This window comes from Carettochelys insculpta, chromosome 1, assembly GCF_033958435.1.
Source record: "Carettochelys insculpta isolate YL-2023 chromosome 1, ASM3395843v1, whole genome shotgun sequence".
Classification (NCBI taxonomy): domain Eukaryota; kingdom Metazoa; phylum Chordata; order Testudines; family Carettochelyidae; genus Carettochelys; species Carettochelys insculpta.
The window spans coordinates 173,444,390-173,471,635 of record NC_134137.1 but is presented as its reverse complement, the minus strand read 5'-3'; the positions used below and the strand labels follow the sequence as shown (position 1 = coordinate 173,471,635).

Sequence of the window (27,246 nt, the reverse complement as noted above, 5' to 3'; positions counted from 1 at the left end):
TAACTTGATTCTAACAAGCCATGATCCAGATTCATCTTGGCAGAAGTGGGAGGTGAGGGTACTCGGCATTTCATGGGTAGTTCAACTGAATTCAACAGAGCTCCTCCCAGGAGTAAGATTTTCTCATAGCTATCATAATATAAATATTTTAAAATAATAGTAATAACTGGTTACAGGATATGGACTAATAACATACAGTAGACAAGTTATACAGCCGCATGATTTATTCCAGGAAGAAGAGATACCAAACAATTGTTTGAAAGAAAGAATCACAGAATCATAAAATACTAGGACTGGAAGGGACCTCAAGAGTCATTGAGACCAGCCCCCTGCCCCAATGACAGGACCAAGTACTGTCTAAACCATCCCTGATAGACATGTATCTAACCTGTTCTTAAATATCTCCAGCGATGGAGATTCCACAACCTCCCTTGGCAATTTATTCCACTGTTTGACCACCCTGACAGTTAGGAACTTCTTCCTAATGTCCAACCTAAACCTCCCTTGCTGCAGTTTAAGTCCATTGCCTCTTGTTCTACCCTCAGAGGCCAAAAAGAACAAGTTTTCTCCCTCCTCCTTATGACACCCTGTTAGATATCTGAAAAAAACCCGAAAATATCTGAAAGAACTTTAAACATATAACATTACTAGAGGTAAAAAGTCTCAGAGGTGTGGCTGTGATAGTCTGCAACTTTGAAAATGAAAAAGCAGTCCTGTGACATCTTAGAGAATAGCAATTTTTTTAGGTCATGAGTTGCATGCATTCCCTTTAACTGATGTCTAATTTGTGTCCATTTATCCTTCGGCACACAGACAGTTCAGTTTGGTGAGCATACGTGGCAGAAGTACACTGCTGGTACATGACGGCATATATCACATTAATGGATGTGCAGGTGTAGAAGGTGATGATGTCATTAAATACTGTGATGATGTCGCTTTTATAGACATGTGGACAGAGTTGGCAATGGAGTTGTTACAGGGACAGGTTCCTCTTCCATGTATATTGGCCAGACCAGACAGTCTCAGTGCCAAAGCATAAATGGACACAAATCATACATCAGTACAGTAAACCCTTGAAATACGCAGCTTCAGGTTGCGTGTAACTCGCTTTAACGTGAGTTAAGCACAACTTGAGAAGCTGCTCTGCAGCTGTCAACCTGCCTAACTGCCTGCAGCTGCGGGCAGCTGGGCAAACTAAAAGCCCCTTCTCCCTGCCTTACCCCAGCCATGTGGCTAACAGCTGCTGTTAGCCACCAGGCTGGGGGAAGGCAGGGAGAAGCAGCCCCTGGAAACTGACTTGCCCTGGTGGGCTGTTCAGTTTTCTGGCTCCCAGGAGTGGAGGGGAGGGAGCCTGGGCTGCCCCTAGTTCCTAGCTCCCCTCCAGTGGCTGGAGCCAGGAAATTGACCAGGGCAGCTACCTTGGTCATTTCCCAGGTCTACAAGGGGAGGCAAGCCAGGCTACTTCCTGGTTCCCAGCTCCCCATCCTTTGGGGGGCAGGGGGGAGACCTGGGAAACTGACTGTCAGTTCATGGCCAGTCAGTTTCCTGGGTCCCGCAAGCGGCAGGGAGACCAGAACCAGCCTGCTCCCTGGTTTTCAGCTCTTGGCCACTCTGGAAGCCACGAAACTGACCTGTCCTAGTGGGCTGGTCAGTTTCCCAGCTCCTGCAAGCTCAGGGGAGCTGGGAACCACCCATCTCTTCCCCAACTTGCGAAAATTTGAGTTACTGCATAACTCAAAGGTTTGCTGTAATGTGAACACACAAACCTGTAGGGGAACATTTTAATGTCCCTGGATATTCTATAATGGATTTAAAAGTAGCCATTCTTCTAAAAAAGAATTTTATCAACCAATTACAAAGGGAGACATCTGAACTGGAATTCATTTACAACTGAACACCAAAGCAAACTTGAATAAAGATCTTAACGGGTTAATGCATTACTGAGGCAATTTTCCTACCTTTGATATTTGCATTTCTACATCACATGCTATGAAGGAGACACATCCAGCCTGACTTAATTTGCTTCAGTAACAACTGGCCTACCAATAACAAGTCTCTTCTTTTGTATTCTGCTGTTATATATACCCTGGATTCTGTAATTTCCACTCCAACTCATCTGATGAAGTGGGTTTTACCCAGGAAGACTCAGGACTCAATTTATTAATCTCTAAGATGCCACAGGACTGCTTGTTGTTTTTAACAGTACTATAGTGCCGACAAGTATGAAAAACAAAGCAAACCACCACATGCCTACAACATTGAGCAGAACCTTGGGAGAAGAGTATGATGCAAATGTAAACACACACAATGGATGGGGGAGGAGAAAGCACTAAAATCGACTCTTGTGAAGTCATGTTTGCAGAAACAGTATTTAAATTTTACCCCTGCTGCACATGCTTACTGGCTGCCGCTGCATTTACACACTTCCTAGGTTAAGTTTTGCTTTGGTATATAAGCGTATGCATGGAGGAATTATGGTAGCATTGTGATGCTGATATTGTTCTGAACACTTGGGAGTCTAGCTCAGGGAGTAACAACATACCAGCAGTATCAAGCAGCAAATTCATCAGAAAGCAAAGGCTACCAAGGCTCTCTTGGGTAGGGGCATGTGTGCAAAAGATATAATGCTACTTTCTGTATCTGCATACTGTATGTTGTTAATTTCCATCTACTGAAAACTGTCCCCAACTCATAACAATTCTTAAAGCACTTATTTTTGCAGAACTCAAGTCATTCATCCTATATTATAACACCCAGAGTTGTTTTGCACAGAGCTGGTACAGTTTATACGTTCCTTGTCTGGCACCGTCATGACCCGAGTGGTCCCAGATGAGGGGATTTGCCTGAGGAGAGGAGGTAAGACCCCCAGGCTGCCTGAAGGGTAGGGAGGGGCACTCCTGAAGTGCATCCCCACCCTGGCCAGGTTCCCCCTGCTGTGGGGCTGCTGGGGCTCCATACCCCAGCCGGCTTCCTGCCTCAGGGCTGCGGGGGTCCTCTGGCCCCAGCAGGGTCTCCATGGCTGCGGGGCTCCTGGCAGGGCTTTCAACTGGGGCTGGGCTTCGCACCATGAGGCGCCCTAACACAACCTTGGCTCCCTGTAGTGGTGCTCTCCAACCTAGATCCCTGCCTGGGGCTGCTCCTGGGGCTCCCCAGAGCAGGGTGCCAGTAGGGCTCCCTGCCACCCACAGGGCTCCGCTCTCGCCCTACACAGCTGGAGCACCCTGATCCAGCAACATGCATGGTCCTGCCAGACAAGGGATGTTGCCAGACAAGGAAGTTTGAACCTGTATTATAAGGAGACAATCAAGATATTTTCTACCATCCTTCCACATTTAACATCACTGATGCCTAGAGAAAATTGAATTTTCAGTTCAAGCACATACTATCAATTATATCATCTATCAATCCTCTATCCCTTCTAGCGCATGTAACTAAATAAAAGACATTGTAGGGTTGCTTAGAAATAATAAATTACTAACCAAATAACCCTGTCGGGGAGTGATGGTACTGAAGAACACACCAAAAATCTACACCCAGAAACATATTTCCCAGATAGCTAGAACTAGGTATTTTCATCAACGCAGAAAAGGTTCAAGTCTCAGTCCAAGAAATTACACTGTTGTGATCTGACCTCTCCTACCCCTGCATTCTCTTCAGATCCAGAATTTTGTTTTCTTAACTACAATATAGAGTTCTACATTCTTCACAAATAGATAGTGAGAAACGGAGAAAGATGAGTCAAATGTTGTGCATGCCAGTCCAGTTGGGTTTGTTTTTTTAAGTTTTACATAAAATTCAAACACGGATTGTATGACAGACACGAGGTTGACCACAACTTTATTTTAATCTATTCTGTTCCTCTCATCAAGACTAACATAAGTTAAACAGATGTAAACATTTACTTTATTCTGTTCCTCTCAAACAAAAATAACTTAAATGAAGTAAACATCAAAAATCTGAAACGTGCAAAAATATACACGAGAGGGGCTAGAATTGAGAGCTCTGCAGAGGGGAAAGAATCTGGCTCATGACTGACGAGTCATGTGACAAGTCAGGAAGTTTCTATTGTTCACCTCTTCGGAGGTACAGAACAATATTATCAATTGCATTCACATACAGAGTTCATCTTGACTGGGTGAGAGGTCATGAACACCTTTTCTCCTGCACTTCTAGCCATCTCCCATCTATAGATTATTTTTTTTAAAAAGGAAATAGTGGATAGAACAGGAAAATTAACAGCTTTCATTGGCAAAAATAGTCTGGATGGCTGTAACCACACACATCTACTTTTTATGCTGGCAAACATGGTAGAGTGGGCAAAGCAAAGCAGAAGTCAAATCGTACCATTCACTTTAACATAATAAAAATCAGACAAATTATTAATAATTGTATTAGCATTTTTCAGTCCTCAACAGACTTGATTTACTGTTAGCAAACCAAAGAATTGAACCAGAGTCTAGTGACGCTGTACCATATTATTGGGGTAGCCAATGCTTTTATTTAGCTCTGGTGGCAGCCACTACACAATCACAACAAGAACTCCTGTGGCACCTTATAGACTAACAGATATTTTGGAGCATGAGCTTTTGTGGGCAAAGACCTGCTCCGTGAGATGTTGCCAGTGTTGTTGCATCTGATGAAAAGGGTCTTTGCCCACAAAAGCTCATGCTCCAAAATGTCTGTTAGTCTATAAGGTGCCACAGGACTTCTTGTTGTTTTTGAAGATACAGACTAACTCAGCTACCTCTCTGATACTTTTAGTTTAAAGCTTCCAGAAAGCAACAATGATGAACGGTGACTAAAACATCAACATTTCGAAGGAGGAAAACACTTGATAGTGTCCTTACACTGTAGTCTTAAACAATCTGAGGTTCAATTTTCAAACGACTCTTTAGGACTTTAACCAACTCAAAAAGCTAACAAATAAAAGCCACAGCACCATTTGATCTGCCCTGGAATAAGAGACAAAGTCATTTTTTCTCCTCCCTTTATTCCAGCCTCTCTCTCTGATTTGAAATTCCAGGAGAGTTAGCAGGGCTACACCCCCAAGAAAGAGGAGGGGAGAAACACACCTAACCAAAACCCTGCAGTCACAGGAAACATAGGTGCAGTTAAGTGCAGCTGCCTGTATTGAGACAACCACACGCTACTGCAACGTGGGCTTTAGTGCAAGAATTTCACTGCTTTGAAGAAAAACAAGCAGTCCCGGGGCACCTTAAAGCCTCACCATTTTATTTGCTAGGTCCTGAGCTGTGGTGGGTGAGACTGCTCCGGAGGCGAAGAAGTGGGCCTTACCCACCACAGCTCAGGACCTAGCAAATAAAACGGCGAGGCTTTAAGGTGCCCCAGGACTGCTTGGCTGTTATGAAGCTCCGCCCTGAGACTGTTTTGGGGCTCCCCCCACTTACCCCTCTGGTTCTGGCCTCTGCGTTCAGCGCTGTTACCCAAGCTCGCTGCCACTGGCTCCTCCAGCTGCTCAGAGACAGCACCCAGGCTAGCAGGGGGGCACTTCCCTGGAGTTCATCCGACCGCGGCAGCGGCGGCGCCCCCCGGCGGCGTGGCCGCGCCAGCCGGGCGTACTGCACCAGGTAGACGGCCAGCGTGGCCAGGGCGGCCACGAAGAGCGCGACCAGGCTCAGCCACTGCAGCTCCCCCGCCCAAGCCATGGCCGCGCAGCACCGGCGCCGCCGCGGGGGTGGGGGACGTTCAAGGCATCGGCTTCTCCCGCACGCCCCAGCAGCGGCCGGGCCCGCGGTGCAGCCGAGCAAAGTCCGGCGGCGGCAGCAGCGGTAGCAGCCCCGCCCCGGGGCCGGCCGGCGGAGGAGGAAATGCCGGCGGCCAGTCCCCGCCCGCGGCCGCTCAGAGGCGCTGGTGGGACAAGCCGCCCGGCCGGCCGCAGCCTGCACCGCCACTGCGGCGTCCTCTGCTCGCTGCCCAGCCGGGGCCGGGTCGGACCATCGCCCGCCCGCCCGCGCCTAACCCGGCTCCGCTCCGCCCCCTGGCTCCAACCCGGGAGCGGCGCCCGCCGCGGCTTCCGCGGCCCGGCACTGCCTGCTACCGCCCGGGCTCCCCAGGAGCGCAGCGGCGGCGGCTGGCCGGCCCCGGCCAATCCCCGTCAGGGCGTGGAAGGGGCCCAGAAGTGGGCTGCGCTGCGGTGCGGTGTGGGTGTGTGTGTGTGTGTGTATGTGAGAGAGAGAGAGAGAGAGAGAGAGAGAGAACTGCGGTGTCCCGCCTCCTGCCGTCAGACATGGACCCTCAGGGAGGTGCCCGCTCGAGCCCCATGGCTGTCCTCCTGCGGCCCCCGCCCCTCGGGCAGCGCCCGCCACGGCCTCCCTGCAGCTCTTCAGCGCTAGGCTGGGCCAGGTCCCGCTTCCGTCGGAGTGAAACCACTTATACACACCCGCTCGCTTGGCCTTGTAGCAGTGTGTCACGGGAAGAACAATCACCCACCAAACCAGATCTGAAGTGGGTCTGCCCCAGGAAAGCTCATCCCTTAACACATTATTGGGGTAATCTTTATAGGGCGGCTGGTTTGTCATATTTACACAAAAACTGTGTTAAAACACTGGAAACATTTCAACCAGCTCCATATCAACTGGTTTTAACCTCCCCACCCTCAGCAAAAACGATGTAAAAAAAATTGAAATGTTGATCAGCCGTGGTCAGAATGGAGCACCACCATGGCAGGACCACGCAGGTGGCCACTCACTCTGGTGGAAGCCATAGAACCAGTTCTGCAGGGGCACAGGGGAGTTCCTGATGCAACCCAAGGGTGGGCAGAGGTCAGAATCAGTGGAATCACGGTTGGGACAAGTATCAGGGGTAGCCGAATTAGTCTGTATCTTTGCAAACAATGGGAAGTCCTGTGGCACCTGATAGACAAACAGATGTTGTGGAGCGTAAGCTTTCCTGGGCAAAGACATTGCATCTGATGGAGTGGGTCTTTTCCCACAAAAGTGGATGCTCCAAAGAATCTGTTTGTCTATAAGATGCCACAGGACTTCTTGTTGTAATTGAGACATGGGATTCTTGGCATGGGCTGTGGATGAAGCTGCTGCTTGGGGGAGACAATCACTCCAGCCCACCTCTTCTGCCACTGGCCCTGCCCATACTTCTGCCCGTAACGCTCCTCTACCATCCTCGGTCCAGACCCCACCTGCTTCCCAATGTCCCCCTCTTTCTCCTCTGCATCCCTACTCACCCACTTCCAGGCAAATCCTGCTGCCCAAATGAAGCAAGAGATACTAAAAAAAAACCCCCAGTTTTCTGCATTTTCTTTCTAAAGATAATGAGCAGTTTTCCACTGTATGACCGATGGTGAAGACTGGACATTCAGAGGTACCTATTTAAAAGCACTAAACTTGGGAATAAAAAATGTCTGTTGCCTTTTTCATACACCCCGAAGTTTGACAGAGATTTATGTGCAAAGACTTTTGAGTAGGGTCTGTTCAGCTTTCCTGCTGAATACAATGGTAAATACGATGGACTGCAACTTTTTTCCTGGCGCTGGCGCCACCGTTTTTAAAATGCTCTGAGCTGCATGTAGCTCTTTAAGAAGCTGATATGCGGCTCCAGCGGCTGCCGCCGCTCCACTTGCTTCCAGCTCACAGCACCCTGCCTTGCTGAAGGAAGGACTCAATTGGTTTAATGGCAGGCTGTTAAACCAATTAAATTGAGTCCTTTCTGTACAGTAGGGTGCTGTGAGCTGTCCCTGCCCTTTTATCTGGGTGAGCTGGAGGGCTGGGGGGAGTAGCAGGCTGCAGGCGAAGAAGAAGCACCAGCACCTGGAGCTCCTCCTAAGGTGAGTTAGGGTTTGGAGTTGTGGGGCGTTAAGCTGCTGGGAGAGTGGGCTGGGGCCTGTGTGGGGTTAAGCTGCCAGGGGCGGTGTGGGGGGGATGGGCAGCTTAGGTCTTGTGTGGGGGACATGGCTTGGGCCTTGCCAGGAATGGTTGGTATGCCCCCCCCCCTCCCCGGGCATCAGCTCTGGCCCTGCACAGGGAGGTGGTTTGGGCCCACTTCAGGGAGTGGTTGAGCCACCAGGGGCCAGCTCGGGCCCAGCGTGGAGTGGTTTGGTCCCCCCCTGAGTTGGTGGTTAAGATGCCAAGGGGCAGCTTGAGCCCCGCACAGGATAGTTTGGGCCCTGGACGGGTGGAGTTAAGCCACTGGTAGTGGGTGCTGGACCTCAAGGCAGCAGGGCAGTTTGAGGCTTGAGTTCCACTACCTTTTTTTCTAGGAAAAAAAAAGCACTTCATAAAGTAATCATTCCATATTATGATATATTTAACTCACTGGAAAAAAGAAAATTAAAATAATCAGTCACACAGTTTCCGTGTATATATAGTAATGTTAATTGCTTTTAGAAAATGGGAACACTAATGTACTTTGTGTAATCTTCCTAACAATGGACATATTTATGAAATTTTTCAAATATATTTCCAAATATTTTAAGCATAACAAAGGACTTTATATCTTACTGTGGTATTGATTTTGCTGGAGGGTAGAAAGGAAAACTATTTGAAAGAAAAAGAATGGTGTTAAACACTCTTAAAAAGAGATTTGGGTAGGTATGAAGGGAGAAAGATGACATTTACAGAGATGGACAGAAAACTCATGAGACTCTGGAAGCAAGCTTTTTGTGCTATATTCATTAAAACTAATATGCGTCCTTTGATAAGGGTGGTCTTTTGAAGGATTTACTTAAAAAACTACGTCTGAAGATCCAAGCATTTAAGGCTAAAGATGAATACTCAGATTGTGCCTATAAATACCCATGCAAGGATTTTTTAGAGATGTGATTTTTATAATCTTCAACAACACACTAATGAAATATTATAAAGCAAATTTTAAACTCAGGTCCTGTAGACTAATACGTTCTGAGTAAATATTCGGTAATGCCCAACTGTATGCCTGTAAAATCAGAAACTGAGATTGTGTACCTATGAGGGTTGGCAAATGCTTGTTGAAATGGCTTCATTACTCCACGAATGGTTCTTTAACTATATAAATGTTCTAATACCAGGGTGCAGAAAGTGGGGGACAGGCTTCCTTGCGGGTGATGAAATTTCACAAGGGGTGGGCAGCATGACTGGCTGCTGGGTATCAGACTTATCCATCTAATTAAAAATATTGAAATATGGTATAGTTTCTATGGATTTTTATTCACATTTATACACCGATTGATAAAGTTTTTACATTTTATGTACTTATTTTCTTAAACATGCCAAAAGGGTTTTTTTCATATGAACATAACTGAAATTTCCATCAGTTTGGATGACATTAGACAGGTTGGAGGGGCCCTGCTAATCGCAGGGATGAAAAGTGGGGCCTGACATTAAAAGGTTTGCTCACTTCAGTTCTAATAAGTCTGGCAAGCTGAAAGGCGTTTTAACTTTAACTTTAAAGTTACTTAGATCCAAGATTCACCATTTGTTCTGGACCAGTTTCACTTCATGTCTTCACTAGTACTGTTCTAAAGTTCTTTAGTTGCAATGCCTTCCGGGTATCTTCCACAATTACAAGCACATTTTCCAGATGGAAGGGATGCTGAGAGATTTCAAAGGCCATGAGTGCAATATTGAATGGTAGTGAGAGGGTTATTTGAACCATTGTCCACCTACTACCATTAAACAGTACAGATCGGAACAATACTTGGATTTGAACAAAGCAAGTGTAATTCATACACTACGTGGCACGCAGATAAACTGTTTGGAGCATTGTTTCTGTGTGTTCACATGCCTTTAAGTGGACCAAATAGTTTTTAAAATAAAAACATTGCTCTACAGCAGGGGTGTCCAACCTTTTGGCTTGCCTGGGCCGCATTGAGTGAAGAGGAATTGTCTTGGGCCGCATATAAAATATATAATATAGTTAATGTATACAAATCACATAATAATGTTAAAAGTTTACAATGTTGTGGGGCTGCATTACTAGCTGTCCAGGGCTGCATGTGGGCCACGGGCCATGGGTTGGACATGCCTGCTCTACAGCAAGTGCTTTCAGCAGGATGTGAGATGAGACTAACTGATCAAACTATGTGGAACAAATGTAAACAAAGATATTGGACCCCAAATGGCAGGTAGCTAGGTGCCCAACTTCTTTTGATTCTCATTGTCCTTTTAGTCCTTGAAAATCTCCCATTAGATTGATTGTTGTATCAGCGCAAGACAACATTTGGGAAGTGATACCCATCCCACTTCTCTATAATAGCACAAGTGCAATTTATGAGGACAGCCCCACAATGACGCTTCAGAGGGAGTAATGCTCCTCAAAAGCATCTTTGGAGTGTGGGCTACAATAGACTTCCCACCAATCCATTTTACAGGATGGGGTTTTGGGGCAGGCAGGAAGAGGGACTTATACAAGAGTCTACTATAAATTTTCTCTTCCACCATTCCATGAAAGAGGGAAATCAAATCCCTGAGCATTTCCCTATCCTTTATGGCAGGTGCCTCAAACTCATTGGTTGAATTCTATGTTTAATTATGGTTCATGACCCAGGGTACAAATTCAGGACTATATACTCTCAACAAGATAGTGATGGCAGTTGGCAGTTGGCAGTTTGCACAGAGATCAGGGAAAGGATAGGGACTTTATGCAGTAATCAAATATTTTATTATTTGTTCACATCCATCTTCAGTATGCATTCTTTTTGTTTAAAATGCGTCCCCATTGGAACCGACTGCCATTTCTGCTCTTTGTTTATCTTTTTTCTCCAGCTTCCTTTCTCCACGTCTTCCCCCTCCCTTGTCTTTGGGTGTCTCCTCTAGTCTCTGCATTCTCTTCTTCCCTGTGGGAATTCAAGTGCCCAACCCTGTGGGCGTCACTCCCATCCTCTTCCCAATCTATGCACTAAAAGTGTTTCCCAGATGGCATTCTGCAGAACCCCGGGGTTCCGCAAAGTGAAAATAAGGATCCTGTGAGAAAATTCCACTATAACAACATTTGATGATTGAAAAAAATAACACAATATTTAAGCCTTTATGACTTTTACTAAAAACCACTTTAATTTGTGTTTGCCACAGTAAGTGTCACTGTGTAATGCCAGCTTAGCCAGAGGATGGTGATGTCACCACTTAGCGCTGCATGCACAGTCAGTCAGTGGTGGGATCACCTGTTACATACCACCATAAATACCCACACTCACTCTCAGGGAGCATGGATCGTGTTGGTGGCTGAGTGCAAATATTGTATAGTCGCATGATTTCTTGTATTTAAAAGTTTGACCATGACAGATATAAACTGACTATGATTAGGGGTTTGCAACTTGAGGCTCTGGACGCTGCCACCACTGACTCCTGTGGCTCCCTGCCCAGCCGCCACTGAAACAGTAGAACTAAATTTAGTTGGTTTAATGGGCAGCAGGGCAGCGGGAGGGATCCAGCCATTAAACCAACTGAATATAGTTCCATTATTTAGCAGTGGCAGGTAGGGAGCCGCAGAGAGCCCCTCACTCGCAAAGTAGCCAGCGTGCACGTGCAATGGGGGTGAGGCAGAGGGAGCCAATGGCTATCCCGAAAGGGAGCCAGATGGGTCCTGCAGTTCCTGCACTGTCCTTGCCTTTCATGGGTTGTGACTGACCTCTCTGGCTGCCAGAAATTGGGCCCTTGGGACTAAAGTTGGAGGAGCAGCGGTAGCTAAGGTGGGTTCGTCTATTAGGTTGGGTGAGGCAACGGGAGGAGCTAACTCAGGTGGAGTTTGTTCTGTTCAGTTTAGTTATTATTATCCTTACTTATTTGTGGTCTACTTTTCCAGCTCCCTATATAGGACTGTTATTAGGGGTTCTGCAAAATTCTTTCAAGTTTAAAAGGGTTGTGTGGCCAGATGAAATCGAGACACAGTGACCTAAAATGATGTGTGATTAACTTGTTGATGCAGGCACTGAGGGATCATCTCAAGAAGTGGTTCTCAACCTTTTTCTTTACCCAGGGACCTCAATACACAAATAGCCCAACTTGTGGCCCCCCAATTCCCCATCACTATTTTGTTGCTCATAATTTCTTTCTTTCACATTTTATTAATAATTACCATGAATATTACTGTAGAGAAATTATTTGAATAGATTGACAAAACACATAGCAAATTAGAATACTGACAGTATAGCTGATACTGATGTGAGAGAGGATTTCAAACTGTAGGGCACACCACCCTAAGGGGGATAGGTGAGGGAGCCTCTCTTCCACTCATTGATTCTCTTCAGTGGGCTACCTACTGAAATCTGGTGGGAGAGGCTATAACCAAGAATTGTAGGGCCCAAGAGATCTGACCTGGCTTCAGAAGGAGTTGCCTCACGCCCATTGATTCTAGGAGCACTTAGCAGCTGGCCACAAAGACATACACTGCTTTGCTCTGCTGCATCAGCGTTTCAGAGAGCAGGGGCAAATGCAGGGCACAAACCATGGGGGAGGAGGGAATGTGACCTCACATGTCACTCCAACACATTGCCTCTGGTTGCTGACACTTTGTGGACCCCCTGGATTATACAGAAGACCCCTATGGGTCCATAAAATCCATATTCCAATCTGCTTTAGAGTATTACCAATGCAGCTAGAAAATTGAAGCAGAGATTCTGAAGACTCAGAATAGGCCATGGTGACCACATATATAAATTATGCGCCAGCCATATGTTTAACATCCCTGCTCTGTGCCATCTCCACAATCAGCTCTTTATCTTTCAGAGAAACCCTGCAGGTGGCAGCAGACCAGGATCAGAGGCTCTGCAGCCTCTGTTTCATATGCATACTCTCAGGCTGCTGTTTATGCTACCCCTCTGATTCTCTGAGCTGTTTATCTGCCACAACCACCCATTTCCAAGCAAACAGAAAGGGAGGAAGAGAGACAGAAAGGCTGTGCGTGGAACAAGACACAGTATTTAAAACATTATCTTAAAGTAACAAAACTAAGTTGCCATGGTCCTTAAGTCTGAGGGAGATTTGCCAGAAAAAGGACTGCATGATTTGGCCTTTTTGTGGTGGTGTCAGACAATGTTATGGACAGAGACTAGCTCCATCTCTGACAGCAAGGGCTACTGGTGTACGTGTGTAAAGGACAGGTTTCCTGGAAGAATCAGGATCTACACAGCCATTTAGATGACACAGGGCCTAATGCTGCCATTGCCTGAGTCTCATTTTCTGGAAAAAGTGCAAACTAAGGAGCCATTTGTTCCGTCTCATAGTGAGCTGCAGATCCATCAGTTATGAAATGCTGAATTCTGAGAATTCCAGAGCAGAGCTGGCAGCTCTCGATCCACAGGATTACAGTGCTGCACGCTAAGAACCACCCTTTTTTAATCTCTTACAAAACACTGGTCCCCTGGGTCGTTTCCAAGTAATAGGAGCTGTTTGTTGATGTACATTTTTACCTTTCACATGGGGGAGGAAGACTTATGACTCAGCAAACACTTAAATGTGCCTCTTTTTTTTTTCTTTGACTGCTGAAGCAACATGTCTCTGTGAGTTTGAAATAGCCTTCCATGAATGGGTGGGATCTCACTCATCAGAGCACAGCAGTGGACGTACAGTAAACCCTCGATTTAACAGATCCCAATTTAATGGACTTCAGAAATAACAGATGCTATCTTCCAGCTCCCCCCACCCCAAATAAATGCTGGCAACTCACCAGAGCTGCCGGGGGTGGAGGAGTCACCGTGGCTGGGGCTGCTGGAGCAGCTGGGGCCACCAGGGCTGGAAGAACCACAGAGGCTGGTGCCACTGGGGCCAGAGGACCCACTGGAGCTGGTGGGTGTCCTGTCAGCCAAAGCCCTGTGCAGAGACAGGCCCGCTCCAGGGAAACTTACTTCCCGTGGGAGTGCCCAGGTTTGGGTGTGCGTTGAGCAGCTCATGGCAGGCGAGCCCAGAGGCTCTGCTCTGTACACAGCACAAAGAGCCCACTGCTGAGCTCTCTCTCTCCCGGGTCTCAGAGCACTCCCTAGTGCACCTTGCAAGGTGCCTCCAGTCCTGCAGATTTGGATTTAATGGACTTTCGTCATTAACGCACACCTCTTCTCCCTGTTAGTCCATTAAATCGAGGGTATACTGTACAGTTAAAGTGGTTGTGTCCATAATTTTGTGTAATGTGGGCCTGGACTTGAAGGCTTAGATTCAGCTAGCACTTGGCAGTACCTTTCTCAGGTTGCTGTTTTGTTTTCCAAGTTCTCAGGGTTTTTTTTTTCTTCATTAGTAAGTCTCTTGATGTTTTGGTTGTGAAGAGAATCTCAGAAAAATGAACAGAATGTAAGTCCATGTCTACCCTAGCAAGCTTATAGCAGCATAGCTGTGCTAATGCAGCTGGGTCAGTGCAAGATTGCTCCTATAGCTGTGCTATGCCAAAGAGAGAGTGCTTTGCTGTCAGAATAATTAAACTGCCTCCAACAAGCTGTGGTAGCTTTTTCAGCAGGGGAGTGTCTCCTACCAACATATCCCTGTCTACACGAGCACTTGTGTTGGTATAGTGCAGGAGTACACCAAACGGGGGACGGGCTCCCTCAGGCATTGTGAAATTTCGTAAGGAGGGATACAGCATGATCAGCTGCTGGGTCTCAGGCTCATCCATTTAATTAAAAATGTTGAAATCTGTTACTGGTTTTATGTATGTGTAGTCACATTTATATACCAATTAATAAAGTTTTTACATTCTACAGACTTTTTTTTACTGCACGTGCCAAAAGGGTTTTTTTTTGCATATGAATGTAATCGAAATTTCCAGCGGTTTGGATGACATTAGACAGGTTGGGGGGCCCTGCTAATTGCAGGGGTGAAAAGTGGGGTCTGAGGTAATAAGTTGGTTTACCCTTGGTATAGCAAATGTTGCTCAGAGTAGGGTTTTTTTCACACACAAGAGCAACGTAAATTGTACCAATAAAAATGCTAGTACAGACGCAGCCTAAATCAGTGGTTCTCAAACTGTGGGTTGGAACCCCAAAGTGAGCCACAAACCAATTTTAAGGGAGTTGCCAGGACTGGCATTAGATTTGCTAGGATCTGGGGCCAAAACCCAAGCCCCAACTCTTGGGATCAAAGTCTGAGGGTTTGAGGCCTGTTCAGCAGGGTTCAGGTAACAGGTCTCCTGGCTGGTGCAGAAGCTCTTGGGCTTTGGATTTCCTCCTCCCGCAGCCTCCCTGCCATGGCAGTGGGGCTCAGGCTTCATTCCCCTGCACTGGGGTCATGTAGTAGAGAAAAGTTACTCACCGTAGTAACGGTGGTTCTTCGAGATGTGTCCCCGTGGGTGCTCCACAATAGGTGTCGGGCTTGCCCGGCGCCGCAGATCGGATCTTCCAAGCAGTTTCTGCCGGACCGCGCATGCGCTGGCGCGCGCCGCTCCCTTGCACGCTCCTCGCCATGTGCGCGATCCGGTCCCCGCCAGTTCCTCGACCAACCGCCTCGGGTGCCCCTGCAAAACACTAACAGAGATCCGAAGCGGGGAGGATGGGCGGGTAGTGGAGCACCCACGGGGACACATCTCGAAGAACCACCGTTACTACGGTGAGTAACTTTTCTTTCTTCTTCGAGTGTCCCCGTGGGTGCTCCACAATAGGTGACTACCCAGCAGTAACCCAAGATAGGAGGTGGGTAATTGGATTATGTGCAGCTTGTCCCCGAGAGGACCGCTGCAGAGAGACGGGTATCCTCTTGGAATACCCTGTGAAGGGCGTAATGTTTGGCGAAGGTGTCGTAGGATGACCAGGTCGCCGCTCTGCAAATGTCTTTTAACGCAACGCCCTTGAAAAAGGCTGTTGATGCCGCCACCGCCCTAGTGGAATGAGCCCTGGGAGTGGCCGATAAAGGAGTCTTTTTGAGCTCGTAGCACATTTTTATGCAGGATACAATGTGCTTTGAGATTCTCTGCGAGGAGAGACCTTCTCCTTTCGATTTGGGAGCGAGGGAGACTAGGAGTCTATCCGTTTTCCGGAAGGACTTGGTCCTGTCTACGTAGAAGGCTAGCGCCCTCCTCACGTCCAGGAGGTGTAGGCGCGCCTCTTCGTTGGAGTTATGAGGCTTTGGATAAAACGAGGGTAGAACAATAGGTTCGTTAATGTGAAACTCGGAAGAAACTTTGGGAACAAAGGCTGGATGCAGCCGTATGGTTACCGCCTCCTTGGAAAAAACAGTGCAGGGTGGCGTTGCCATGACTGCCGCGAGCTCGCTCACCCTACGAGCTGACGTAATTGCAAGAAGAAAGGTCGTCTTTATTGTAAGGAGGCGGAGGGGAACCGTGGCCAAGGGCTCGAACGGTGGTCCTATTAGCGTGGTAAGCACCAGGTCCAAGTTCCACGAAGGTGGAATCAGTTTCCAAGGCGGGTATAGGTTTACCAACCCTTTGAGGAACCTGGTAACCATAGGGTGGGTGAACACTGTGTGCCCTTCCTCCTCATGTCTGAACGCCAAGATGGCGGCAAGGTGGACCTTCAACGAGGATAGCGAGAGTCCTCCTCTCTTGAGGTCCAGTAAATACTCTAGTATTGTAGGTATAGGCACCAAAAGGGGGGCCAGCTGTTTGGTAGAACACCAAGCCGTGAAGCGAGTCCATTTTTGCTTGTAGGTCTTCCTGGTGGAAGTCCTCCTGCTACTTTCTAGGACTTGCTGTACTTCCACTGTGCATGTGCTCTCTAGGGAGCTGAGCCATGGATTAACCACGCTTGCAGTCGCAGGCTTTGGGGGTGCGGGTGCACTATGGACCCCTGGGCTTGCGTGAGCAGATCCGGCGCCACCGGAAGAGGCATCGGTGGACGGTCCGACATGCGCAGGAGTAGGGGGAACCATTGTTGTCGATCCCACGTTGGGACTATTAGGATCATCTGGGCCCTTTCCCTCCTGGCTTTCTGCAAGACTTTGTGGATCAGCACTGTGGGAGGAAACGCATAAAGCAGGGGGCCCCTCCACGGGATCGCGAACGCGTCCCCCAGGGACCCCCATCCCAGTCCTGCCCTGGAGCAGAATCGTGGGCACTTCTTGTTGTGCTGAGTGGCAAACAGGTCTATTTGGGGAAAACCCCATGCGTGGAAAATCGGCCGTAGCAGATCGGGACGGATCTGCCACTCGTGTGTGAGTGCAAAACGCCTGCTCAGCTGGTCTGCCTTCACATTGTGCGCACCCGGCAAGTATGGGGCTTTCAAGATTATATTGTTGGCGATGCACCAGTTCCATAAGCGGATTGCTTCCGCGCATAAGGCACGGGATCGAGCTCCTCCTTGCCTGTTTATATAAAACATGGTGGAGGTATTGTCTGTACTGATCCCGACGACTTTGCCTTGTATGTGGTCTCGAAAGTGTCTGCAGGCGTTGAACACTGCTCTGAGCTCCAGTATATTTATGTGTAGTGACTGTTCTGTGGGTGACCACAGTCCTTGAGTCACCTCTTCGCCCATGTGCGCTCCCCACCCTATGAGGGAGGCATCTGTAGTGAGAAAAACCGATATTTGCGGCTGGTGGAAGCGTACTCCTGTTAGCAGGTTCCTGGGGTTTACCCACCATTGTAGGGATTTGCGCACCCCGGCTGTGGGCGACACCACCCTGTGAACGGTGTGTACTGCCGGTTTGTATACACTCGCCAGCCAGTGCTGCATGCTGCGCATGTGTAACCTGGCGTTCTGTACTACGAACGTCGCCGCTGCCATGTGGCCCAGCAGCTGCAAGCACGTCAAGACTGGCACCGTAGGGCTGAAGGTGATGACCTGCACGAGGGAACCGATGGCCCGAAAGCGAGCCTCTGGTAGATATACTCTCGCTGTAACCGAGTTTATGCGAGCCCCTATGAACTCTATGTCCTGTGTGGGGTCTATTTTTGATTTTGCCAGATTGATAACCAGGCCGAGTGAAGAGAACGTGTTTGCTGTGACGCGTATCATGCGCAGAACCTCCCGCTTCGAGGCCCCTTTGAGCAGGCAGTCATCCAGATACGGGAAAATAAATACCCCCTGTCTGTGCAGGTAGGCTGACACCACTGCCAAGGTCTTGGTGAAGACTCTGGGGGCCGAGGAGAGGCCAAACGGTAGGACCTTGTATTGGAAGTGTTCGTTGCCTACCATGAACCAGAGGAATCGCCGGTGAGCCGGATGGATAGTTATGTGGAAGTACGCGTCTTGTAAATCGAGGGCTGCGAACCAGTCTCCATCGTCCAGTGCTGTAAGGATGGAGGCGATTGTGGTCATCCGAAAATGTTGCTTGCGCAGGTACCTGTTGAGGCCGCGAAGGTCTAAGATGGGCCTCCAGCCTCCTGTCTTTTTCTCCGTGAGGAAGTACCTGGAGTAGAACCCTTTCCCTTGCAGTTGCTCCGGCACTCTTTCCACTGCCCCTATGAGCATGAGATGGTCTACCTCCTGCCTGAGCCTCACCACATGGGAGGCCTCCTGGAGGTGGGGCTTGGGTGGAGGTCGTGACGGTGGGAGCGACTGGAAGGGGATGGCGTACCCCGTGGCTATGATCTCCAGCACCCATTTGTCTGTGGTGATCCTTTACCACTGGTCGTAGAATGGTCGGAGGCGATGATGGAATAGTCGCTTCGGATGACCTTGTGTGATGGTAGTGATGGCGCAGCCCTGGATGTGTATGTCAAACTTGTGGCCTTTGGCCCCGCCCCGAGGACGCACGGCTCTGTTGTGAACGTCGCCTGGGAGTTCTGTACTGCTGGTTCTGTTGATGTCGCCCTTGCTCGTAACCCCTGTGGTACTGGGGGCGCTGTTGCTGGTAATGGTACCGTCTTTGTTGAGGGTAGTACCTTTTCTTTGTGTATGGAGGGGTGTAAATCCCCAGGGTCCTGAGTGTGGCTCTTGAATCTTTACTGGAATGAAGGACCGAGTCAGTTGATTCAGCAAACAGCTTCTGCGAGTCGAAGGGAAGGTCAACTATCTTCGCCTGCAGATCCCTCGGTATACCCGAAGTCTGGAGCCAGGACTCCCTTCGCATCACCACTGCCATTGCTGTGGAACGTGCTGCTGTGTCCGCAACGTCCAGGGTGATCTGAACTCCCGTCCTCGAGGCCGCGTAGCCTTCTTGCACTATGGCCTTGAGCACCGGCTTTTTGTCCTCTGGAAGCGAGTCCATGAGGGAGGTTAACCTGGAATAGTTGTCGAAATTATGGTTCGCTAAGTGCGCTGCGTAATTTGCCATTCGCAACGTTAAAGTGGAGGAGGAGTAGACCTTTCTGCCGAACAGCTCTAGCTTCTTGGCATCTTTGTCTGTTCCCCCTGTCCTGAATTGAGACGTCTTTGATCTTTGTTGCGACGACTCCACCACCAAGGAATTTGGTTGTGGGTGGCTGAACAGGAACTCCATGCCCTTCGCCGGCACAAAGTATTTCTTATCCGCTCTCTTTTGGACAGGCGGAATAGTCGCAGGGGTCTGCCATATCGTAGTGGCGGACTCCAAGATCGCTTCATCAAGCGGTATTGCTACTCTGGAGGAGGCCGGAGGTCTCAAATTTTTGAGGAGCTTATGGTGTTTCTCTTGCACCTCTGCTGTGTGGATGCCTTGCCTGAAGGCCACCCTCTTAAACAGCTCTTGAAACTGTTTGAGATCGTCCGGAGGATGGACGTCCCCTGGGGCCGTAGCCTCGTCCGGGGAGGAGAGCGAGGAACCGCTGGGGTACGTCTCTCTGGACCCTTCCGGTTCCTGCTGGTGATGGTACACCCTCTCGCTAGAGGTTTGCGAGGGAAAATCTCGGGGTTCCATAACCAGTCCCCCCTGAGATGGTTGAGTCTCTGTCCCCGGTCGCAATTGCCCTCAGGGGTACGAGATCGTCTGTGGGGATCTTTCCCTAGTAGATTGCCGATGGTGTCTATGCCCTGTGTGGTAGGGGCGACCATGGCAGTATAGGCACTGTTCTTGGGAAGGTGACCTAGACCACTCCCTTGGTGCATACCCTCTGCGTCTGGGGGAGGGAGATCGTCGAGACACTGGAGAGAGCGATTTTGCATAATAGTCCAGTGGTTCAAACCCCAGGAAGGGTGAAGGTGGTCCCAGCCAGGGTGAAGCTGGTTGCAAAAATGGAGAAGGGGGCTCCGGGTAGGCTAGGGGGGACCCCTGCCTTCTGGTTGGAGTCTGCAACATAAGCGGAGGGCTGTGAGAAAGCAACTCCACAGCCCTGTCCGGAGAGGGGCTGCAATGCCTCCTCTTGTGTGCAGCCTTCCCCCTCCCTGGAGGAGGTAACTCCGCCCCCTGACGCACAGGGGATCCCGGCCCCGTCCGCACCGTGCTAGGCACACTCGAAGGCGGTGCTGCACGTGCGGTGTCCTTCGGTGCCTGCAGGCTGCGTGCCTGCGCGCTCTGCACCGCCGGTTCCCCGGGGGTCGGTGCCGCTGCCTGCGGTGCCGCCGGTACCGGCGCTTGTTTAGCCGCCGCCCTGCCTGCGGTGCGGGGCGGCTGGCTGATTATCGGAGGCTGAGCCGCTTCCACGTGGCTCTCCGTGCCGCCGCCGATCAGCTGTTGCTGCGGCTGGGGGCTGCTCGCTCCTCCCGTCCCGCTCGCTGTTGCTGCCGGCAGGGATCGGGCTGGGGAGGCTTTCCTCCGTTTTTGCGCTGATGGGGTGAGGGAGGCAGCTTTCCTTTTATGGGCCCCGGAGGGTCCCTCCTGCTGCGGCCGCTCCGGCACGTCTGGCTGGAGGGCCTTATCAAAAAGCAGCATTTTAAGCCGCATCTCCCTGTCTCTCCTTGCTCTGGCTGTTAATTTAGCACAGAAGGAGCATTTCTGTGCAACATGGGACTCCCCAAGGCACCTTATGCATAGACTGTGCCCATCGGACGCTGGCATCGCCTCTCGGCAGGACTCACATTTTTTAAATCCTGAAGAGGACATTGTTGGTGAGTCTTTCAGTTGTTAAACGGGTACTTAGCACCTTCTCTGTGCTGTTTTCCCCTTCCGATGGCCTGCCGCAGCAGGAGGGCTGATGGCCCTATGCTCCTGGCCTCCGGCGCTTGTTACTGGGACTGGATTGAAGTTGTCCCGCTTGTAGTTTGTTTGTTGCTTTTGTTTTTTTTTTTTTTTTTGCAAAAATAACAACTGGCTAACTTGCAGTAGCCTAAGTACTTGAAAAACTTTAAAGAAAAACAGTTAAAGTCATTGAATACGCTACTTGGCCTTAGCCTAGTTCGGATTCCGTCTGCAGCTGACGGCGGTTAAGAGGAACTGGCGGGGACCGGATCGCGCACATGGCCAGGAGCGCGCAAGAGAGCGGCGCGCGCCGGCGCATGCGCGGTCCGGCAGAAACTGCTTGGAAGATCCGATCTGCGGCGCCAGGCAAGCCCGACACCTATTGTGGAGCACCCACGGGGACACTCGAAGAAGAAGTTTTGTTGTTCAAAGGGCATCACAGTGCAATGACATTTGGGAACCCCTGGTCTAAGTGATGTAGAGATGAATCTGCAGAGAGTGAAACAATAGCTCTAAAGATGTGAACTACATTATTTATCTCAGTGAGGTGTTAACTCAGATGTCCAAGTGATGGTAATTTAAGCTTTGTCTATAGTTTATTTCTCATGTTAGAAAGGAGAAAAGATGATCACACATCAGCAAAACATGCTGTGAGGGGCAACCAGTAAGTGGTTATTGGGAGATAACACCTGTTATCATTTCCCCCAAATCAAGAAAGATCTAAGCCCAGTGGAACACAGCAGAACCAGTGGTCACAGTCAAGATACACTGAGCCCTACTCAAGGAGCCCAAAGGATCTCAGAGAGATGCATGATCATATTTTGAATATCTGCATAATCTACTAGAGCAATGCCTCATTTGGAAAAATCAAATGAGAAGAGGTTGAAAGTGTATCATCTTTTTTTTTCTGTCCAGTTTGGTCCCTCCTGGACTCCATTTATTGATACAATGAGAATATAGGACTATGGCAAGCAGTGACCACACAGGAAACACAAATTCCTGAAGTTATTCTTGCAAAATATTTTGAACAAGAGCATTATGGGGTGTGGACAGTGTATGATTAGCATTTTATTCTGTTCTATTCCATTCCCCAGCTTGCCTGAAGTAATTGGCAAAACTCCTATAACTTCAGGAGAAGGATCAGGCCCACAATTATTTAACTAACGATGTTTTATGTTTAGCTTTCACAGTAAATTCAACTGCAAATCATTTACTTAACAATTATGCAGGGATTAAAAAACCAAAAATAACACCTGTTCATCTCTATATTATAAGGTCCTCTTTTACTAACGTGAGAGAGAGTCAAAAAGACACATAAGTGCGAAAAACATAACCCTGTGAAGGCTTCATGCTGGGCTATTCATGTTCAGTGTAATTCATAAGAAAACCTGACTGAAAGTTGTCAGTCTACATCGGTGGTTCCCACCCTGGTGCACGTGGACCCCTGGAGGTCTGTAAGTGTATTGCAGGGGATCCAGGAAAAAAAGATAAATAAAAATGATCATAAAAAATAAATACATTACAAAGTTATAATCAATTATTTAAAAATTGAATATCTTCCAATAATGTTATTAATTGCTGTCTGAAAATCTCTGCTGAAGTTTCCTTTTTTGTTTTATGAACTGTGCATCGTGGCTGAAATTGGCTTTGATGGGGGTCCACAAACACTTGGGGATGTGATTGGGGATCTGTTTTAATGAAAAGGTTGGGAACCACCATTTTACTGCATACGGCAATGGCATCATTTTTCTTAATAAAATACTCTTCATGTCTTCAGAGAAGCTTATATATGATACATAAGGCCTTGAGGTTTATGGCTGCACTGCATAGTGAACTCTAGTCTGTGGAGCCTGAGCCTGGAAAACCATTCTTTCCAAGCTCAAGCTTGGGCATCCACACTGCCTTGCTATTTGATTCTCATAAATCTGCCAATGCATTCGTACTGCACCGCATAGAGCAGTCAGACGTTATTTCTGGGCTATATGTCAGGATTCTTGGTGCCTTTGGTACTATGCCCATTCTAGGACTTGGTTCATGGTTTTGTGTGGGAGAACTTATCTACCACACAGAACCTGACCAGAACTGTTTTATCCCACCAGTATCCAACCAAACTGTATGTGGGTGTGCATGCATGCACTCCCTGCAACTGCATTCATCAACATCGATACAATAATGGAGGAAGAATTTCTCCTGCTCATGCTTTCACTCTTATTTCAGGATTAAGACAAAGCATCCCCTCCTGCCCAGACTGCCCACCCACAGCCAACTTGTGCACCCTCCTTCCCACCCAGACACCACAGCTCTGGCCCCCTCAGAGTTGGGGACGACATCAGTGAGTTGTGTTTTGTTTTGGGAGGGGTTTTGGATTCTCACTTCTGTGCCCCCCAGCCCCAACGAATTTGTCTACTGATCAGTGACCCCTGACCTGAAAAAGGTTCCTCATGCCTACCTTAGGAAATAGACAATGAAACTCAGTTTTTAACCTTTAGGTCAGCAGTTCATACTATGACCATGTCAGCAGACTGACAGATCAGATGATTTCATGCCTGATCAGTCACTTATGGTGGATGGAATGAATGAGTGTTGGTCCATTTTCTACTGAGCAGGTATTTACATCTCACAAATCACTAATTGGCACACTTCTGGGCAGTCTAGGCCAGGAAGCTAAAGATTGAACTTGCAGACACAACCATATGCTCAGTTTGCGCTGTTATCATTACCAAGCAAGATGAAAGCACATAGGGGTAAAGTGGCATAAGAGTAAATTTCCTTCAATTTTGTGAGACTACATAAAGCAAATGTCCATGTTAACAGTCCTTGAGTAGCTGGTATTTTATTTGAATGTGAAACCTGTTTAGAAATTAAAGCATCTTGAAAAATATATTGGTCAGTACAGCTAGTGTAGGGGAGGCAATATCACCAGCTCTGGGTACAGATTCCTCCTAGTGCCAGTGGACAGTGGTTATTACCATTAGGCCACACAGTCACCTACTGTGGTTTATGTAATTAAGCAATGGCAAACCACGCAAGCTTTATTAACTAGTGGGGTACAATACAACCCCTGCATTTTCCGCCAGTGGAGTTCTCAGCTGCACATCTCACCGTGAAGATGAGGTAATCTCTCTCCCTTCCACCACCCCTTGTACTGGCACCAGCTGTTCTGTGAGTGGGGGGTGAGGGCAGATTTACATGAGGAAAGGTGTGAGGGACTGGATAGGTTGAGCTTTATAATAGAGAGTACTTGTGACCAGAGGGAAGCCCTGCTAGTGCAGCTCCATTAGATCCAGGTTGCCAGAGAGATGAGGATCAAAGCTAACGTCCATTTTGACAGCCTGTAGGTTTCCGGGTGAATTTCAAAACCTTTTTTGTAAGGAGTAGCCTTGCCCCCTAATGGGCTAAATGTAGGAGAAATTTCAGTCAGGATAACTTGTGGAGATTTTCTTCCCTTCAGCCTCCTCCGCCAGGTTTTACCACGGGAGAGATTGATCCAGTTCAGCATTTCCCAAATCAGTTTGGACACAGAACACTTTTGGGCTTGGAATATATTGACAGAACACACATAAGCTGGTTGGGGTGTGGAGTAAGAAGAGATGGAAGGGTTCATACCGAAAAATTGCCACCCGTAATTCGCAAAAGTTGATTTAAAGGAGTTAGTTTTTTAGATATTTTATTTTACAAAGAACAAAAAATAAGATGAGAAAATCATCCAAATGAACAATTAATGTCCATCTGACAGGAGGACAGTTAGCAACCCTTAAGTATAAAAAATAGCAATTAAGTACAGACCCAAAACATCAAAATAATAGCTGAAAGAGAGCTGGTTAGTGTCATTCTTTTGTGCAAAAATAGAAAGGACGATATTGTTCAAAAATGGACTGTCATTCCTTAAAGCTTAAAAAACATTTTTATGAAAAATAAATGCAAAAAAATTAGGTATGGAAAATATTTTAAATGTTAAGTTTTTCTAAATTTGGCATTTTTACCAAAAGCTATTGGAAAATAAGTACCATTTGACAGGTTTTGTTTTAATGGGAAGAGTGTTTTTGCATCTTTGGATCACAAATCCACTTAATATTAGGAACGATGCTGCAGAGTTGGCTCCTCTTATCTGGTGCAGCATCAAGTGATTTCTCTGAACACAACTTGTGCCAAAACAATCCGACTCAACTCTTGGCTATTTTGGCATGAGTTGCATAACAACAACTAGGGCTTGTCTACACTACCACCTTCCTCCGAAAGAAGGATGGTAATTAGGGTGTTGGGAGTTTACTAATGAAGTGCTGCCGTGCATAGGCAGCACTTCATTAAGCAAATCCCACCCCCGCGGCAACTTCGAAATTTTAAACTTCGAAGTACCAGCATGCGTCTAGCCACGGCTCACCCACCCCCGCACTTCGAAGTACCAGCGGGTGAGCTGCGGCTAGATGCGTGTGGGTACTTCGACGTTTAAAACTTCGAAGTTGCCGCAGCGGGTGGTGGAATTTGCTTAATGAAGTGCTGCCTATGCACAGCAGCACTTCATTAGTAAACTCCCAACACTTTCCATCCTTCCTTCAAAGGAAGGTGGTAGTATAGACAAGCTCCTAAACTATTATGAATGCATTATAAATAAATGTACCTACAATCTAAATAGTATTCAACTACCTTAGTATTTTTGATACACACAATTTCATATGTAATATTTTAGAAGGAAAAATATTACTAGAATCAATTTTTTTTCATGGAACACCTATTCACATCATGCAGAACACCAGTGTTTCAATCCACACAGCTTGGGAAGTGCTGATCTAGTTCGTTCACAGCAATGATACCCCGAGATAGTTGCATCAAGAGAAACTCAGCAAATAAAGATAACATTTAAAAATTCAAAGAACTGTGCATGAGAGAAGGAAAGAAAAGATTAGAAGGACCAACTTTCAGCACTCACTAAAAATGACAGCTTTGAATATTAGACCACAGTAATGTCTATGGTTGTGGAGTTTGTTATACAATGAACCCATCATCTAAAGTACTCTGACTTATTCTGTCACTCTAAGATGCATTTGCTGTTCCAACAGCTAATACTTTGAAAGTCTGATTAGCCACAGAGTATTTTAGTACATACATACCCCTATAAACAATATTATCCCCAAAATGTTAGCACTGGCTTTTAATATCTGCTTATCACATTTTGTAAGTGAAAATTGGTAGTTGGTAATGTCCTGTGAATGGGACAATAAGCAGAAGTTACTGGGTCCATCTGTGGAACAAGGCTGAGAAGAGAGGGACAAGAAAAGTAGCAACCGAAAAATTAACCAGCAAGTTGTGCATAATCCTTACTAAATGAACTTGTGTCTTTCCTCACCCTTTGGCATATTTTTTTATTCTTATGCTGAACCTAGGCTGTATACTTTGACTTTTTCTTCATATTGTGAAGAGCCTAGACCAGAGGTCTGCAACATGCAGCTCTTTAAGAAACACATATCTCATAGAACTGGAAGAGACCTTGGGAGGTCAATGAGGCCAGTCCCCTGACCTTACAGCAGGACTTATCACCATCCCTAACTGATTTTTTTTTTCAAAATCTAACCTGCCCCAGACCTTTAAAAGGCCCCCTAAGGATTGAACTCACAATGCTGGTTTTACAAGGCCAATGCTCTAAGAACCCTCCTGATTATTTCTGATAAACAGGGAATGTCTAAAAGCCCCAAAAATGAACAACTCATATCTAAACAGCAAACAATATGTGATCTCAAAATGTTGAAGAACTCCCCCTGGCATTCTCCAGAGAGAGAAGGTTCAGGAGTGAAAGTCAGGAAGATAGTGGTACAAACACACACATGAAGCGTGAGGAAAGAGAACATGAAAAAAGTTTGTGAACATCCTGTAGTGAACATGTATCGCATTACAAATCAGTATGTGCACTGTTCTTAAAATAGGATTTACAAAAAGTAATGGTTTGACATTATTTGTGGCTCTTGAATTATTGAGTTTTTTACCAAATTAGAAAAAAAATGGCCCTTCTTGCTATTTTGGTTGTTGGCTTACGCACATCTCTGAGTGTTCAGGAATAATAATGGAGAAATACGTCAGTACAAGTATTTGTGTAATGATTACAGAATTGGCGACTTGATATGCAAACTAATACCACTAGTTCTTATAGAGCACTTTACGAAAGAGGTCAGAATCATTATCTCCATTTTACAGCTAGGGAAATGGAGGCACAAAGAAATCACTTGCCTCAGAAATCACTGAGGAAAAAGTGGAAAAAGCCATGCACAGAACCAGATGTCCAAGTCCCACTGGCTCTATCCACTAGACCATTGTCTCAGTCCGGGGCAGTATGTTACTTTTCCTTTGCTTCACGCAATCAGATCTTTCATTTCATAACCATGTGCATTTCAGTATG

The 27,246-nt window shown here is 47.4% G+C and overlaps 1 protein-coding gene across 7 annotated transcripts in view; it reads right to left on the bottom strand.

Annotated features, from left to right (window-relative positions):
* Positions 1–6,143, bottom strand: part of C2CD2 (C2 calcium dependent domain containing 2) — a 60,590-nt gene extending 54,447 nt beyond the window's left edge. For all 7 annotated transcript variants that reach the window (XR_012645805.1, XR_012645804.1, XR_012645800.1 and 4 more), the window contains exon 1: positions 5,409–6,143. Coding sequence is in view for 3 of the 7 variants with exons in the window: in XM_074995732.1 (XP_074851833.1) it covers positions 5,409–5,666 (258 nt within the window). In the remaining 4 variants the exon portion in view is untranslated. The remainder of the gene's footprint in view (positions 1–5,408) is intronic.
* Between the last annotated feature and the right edge of the window lie 21,103 nt (positions 6,144–27,246).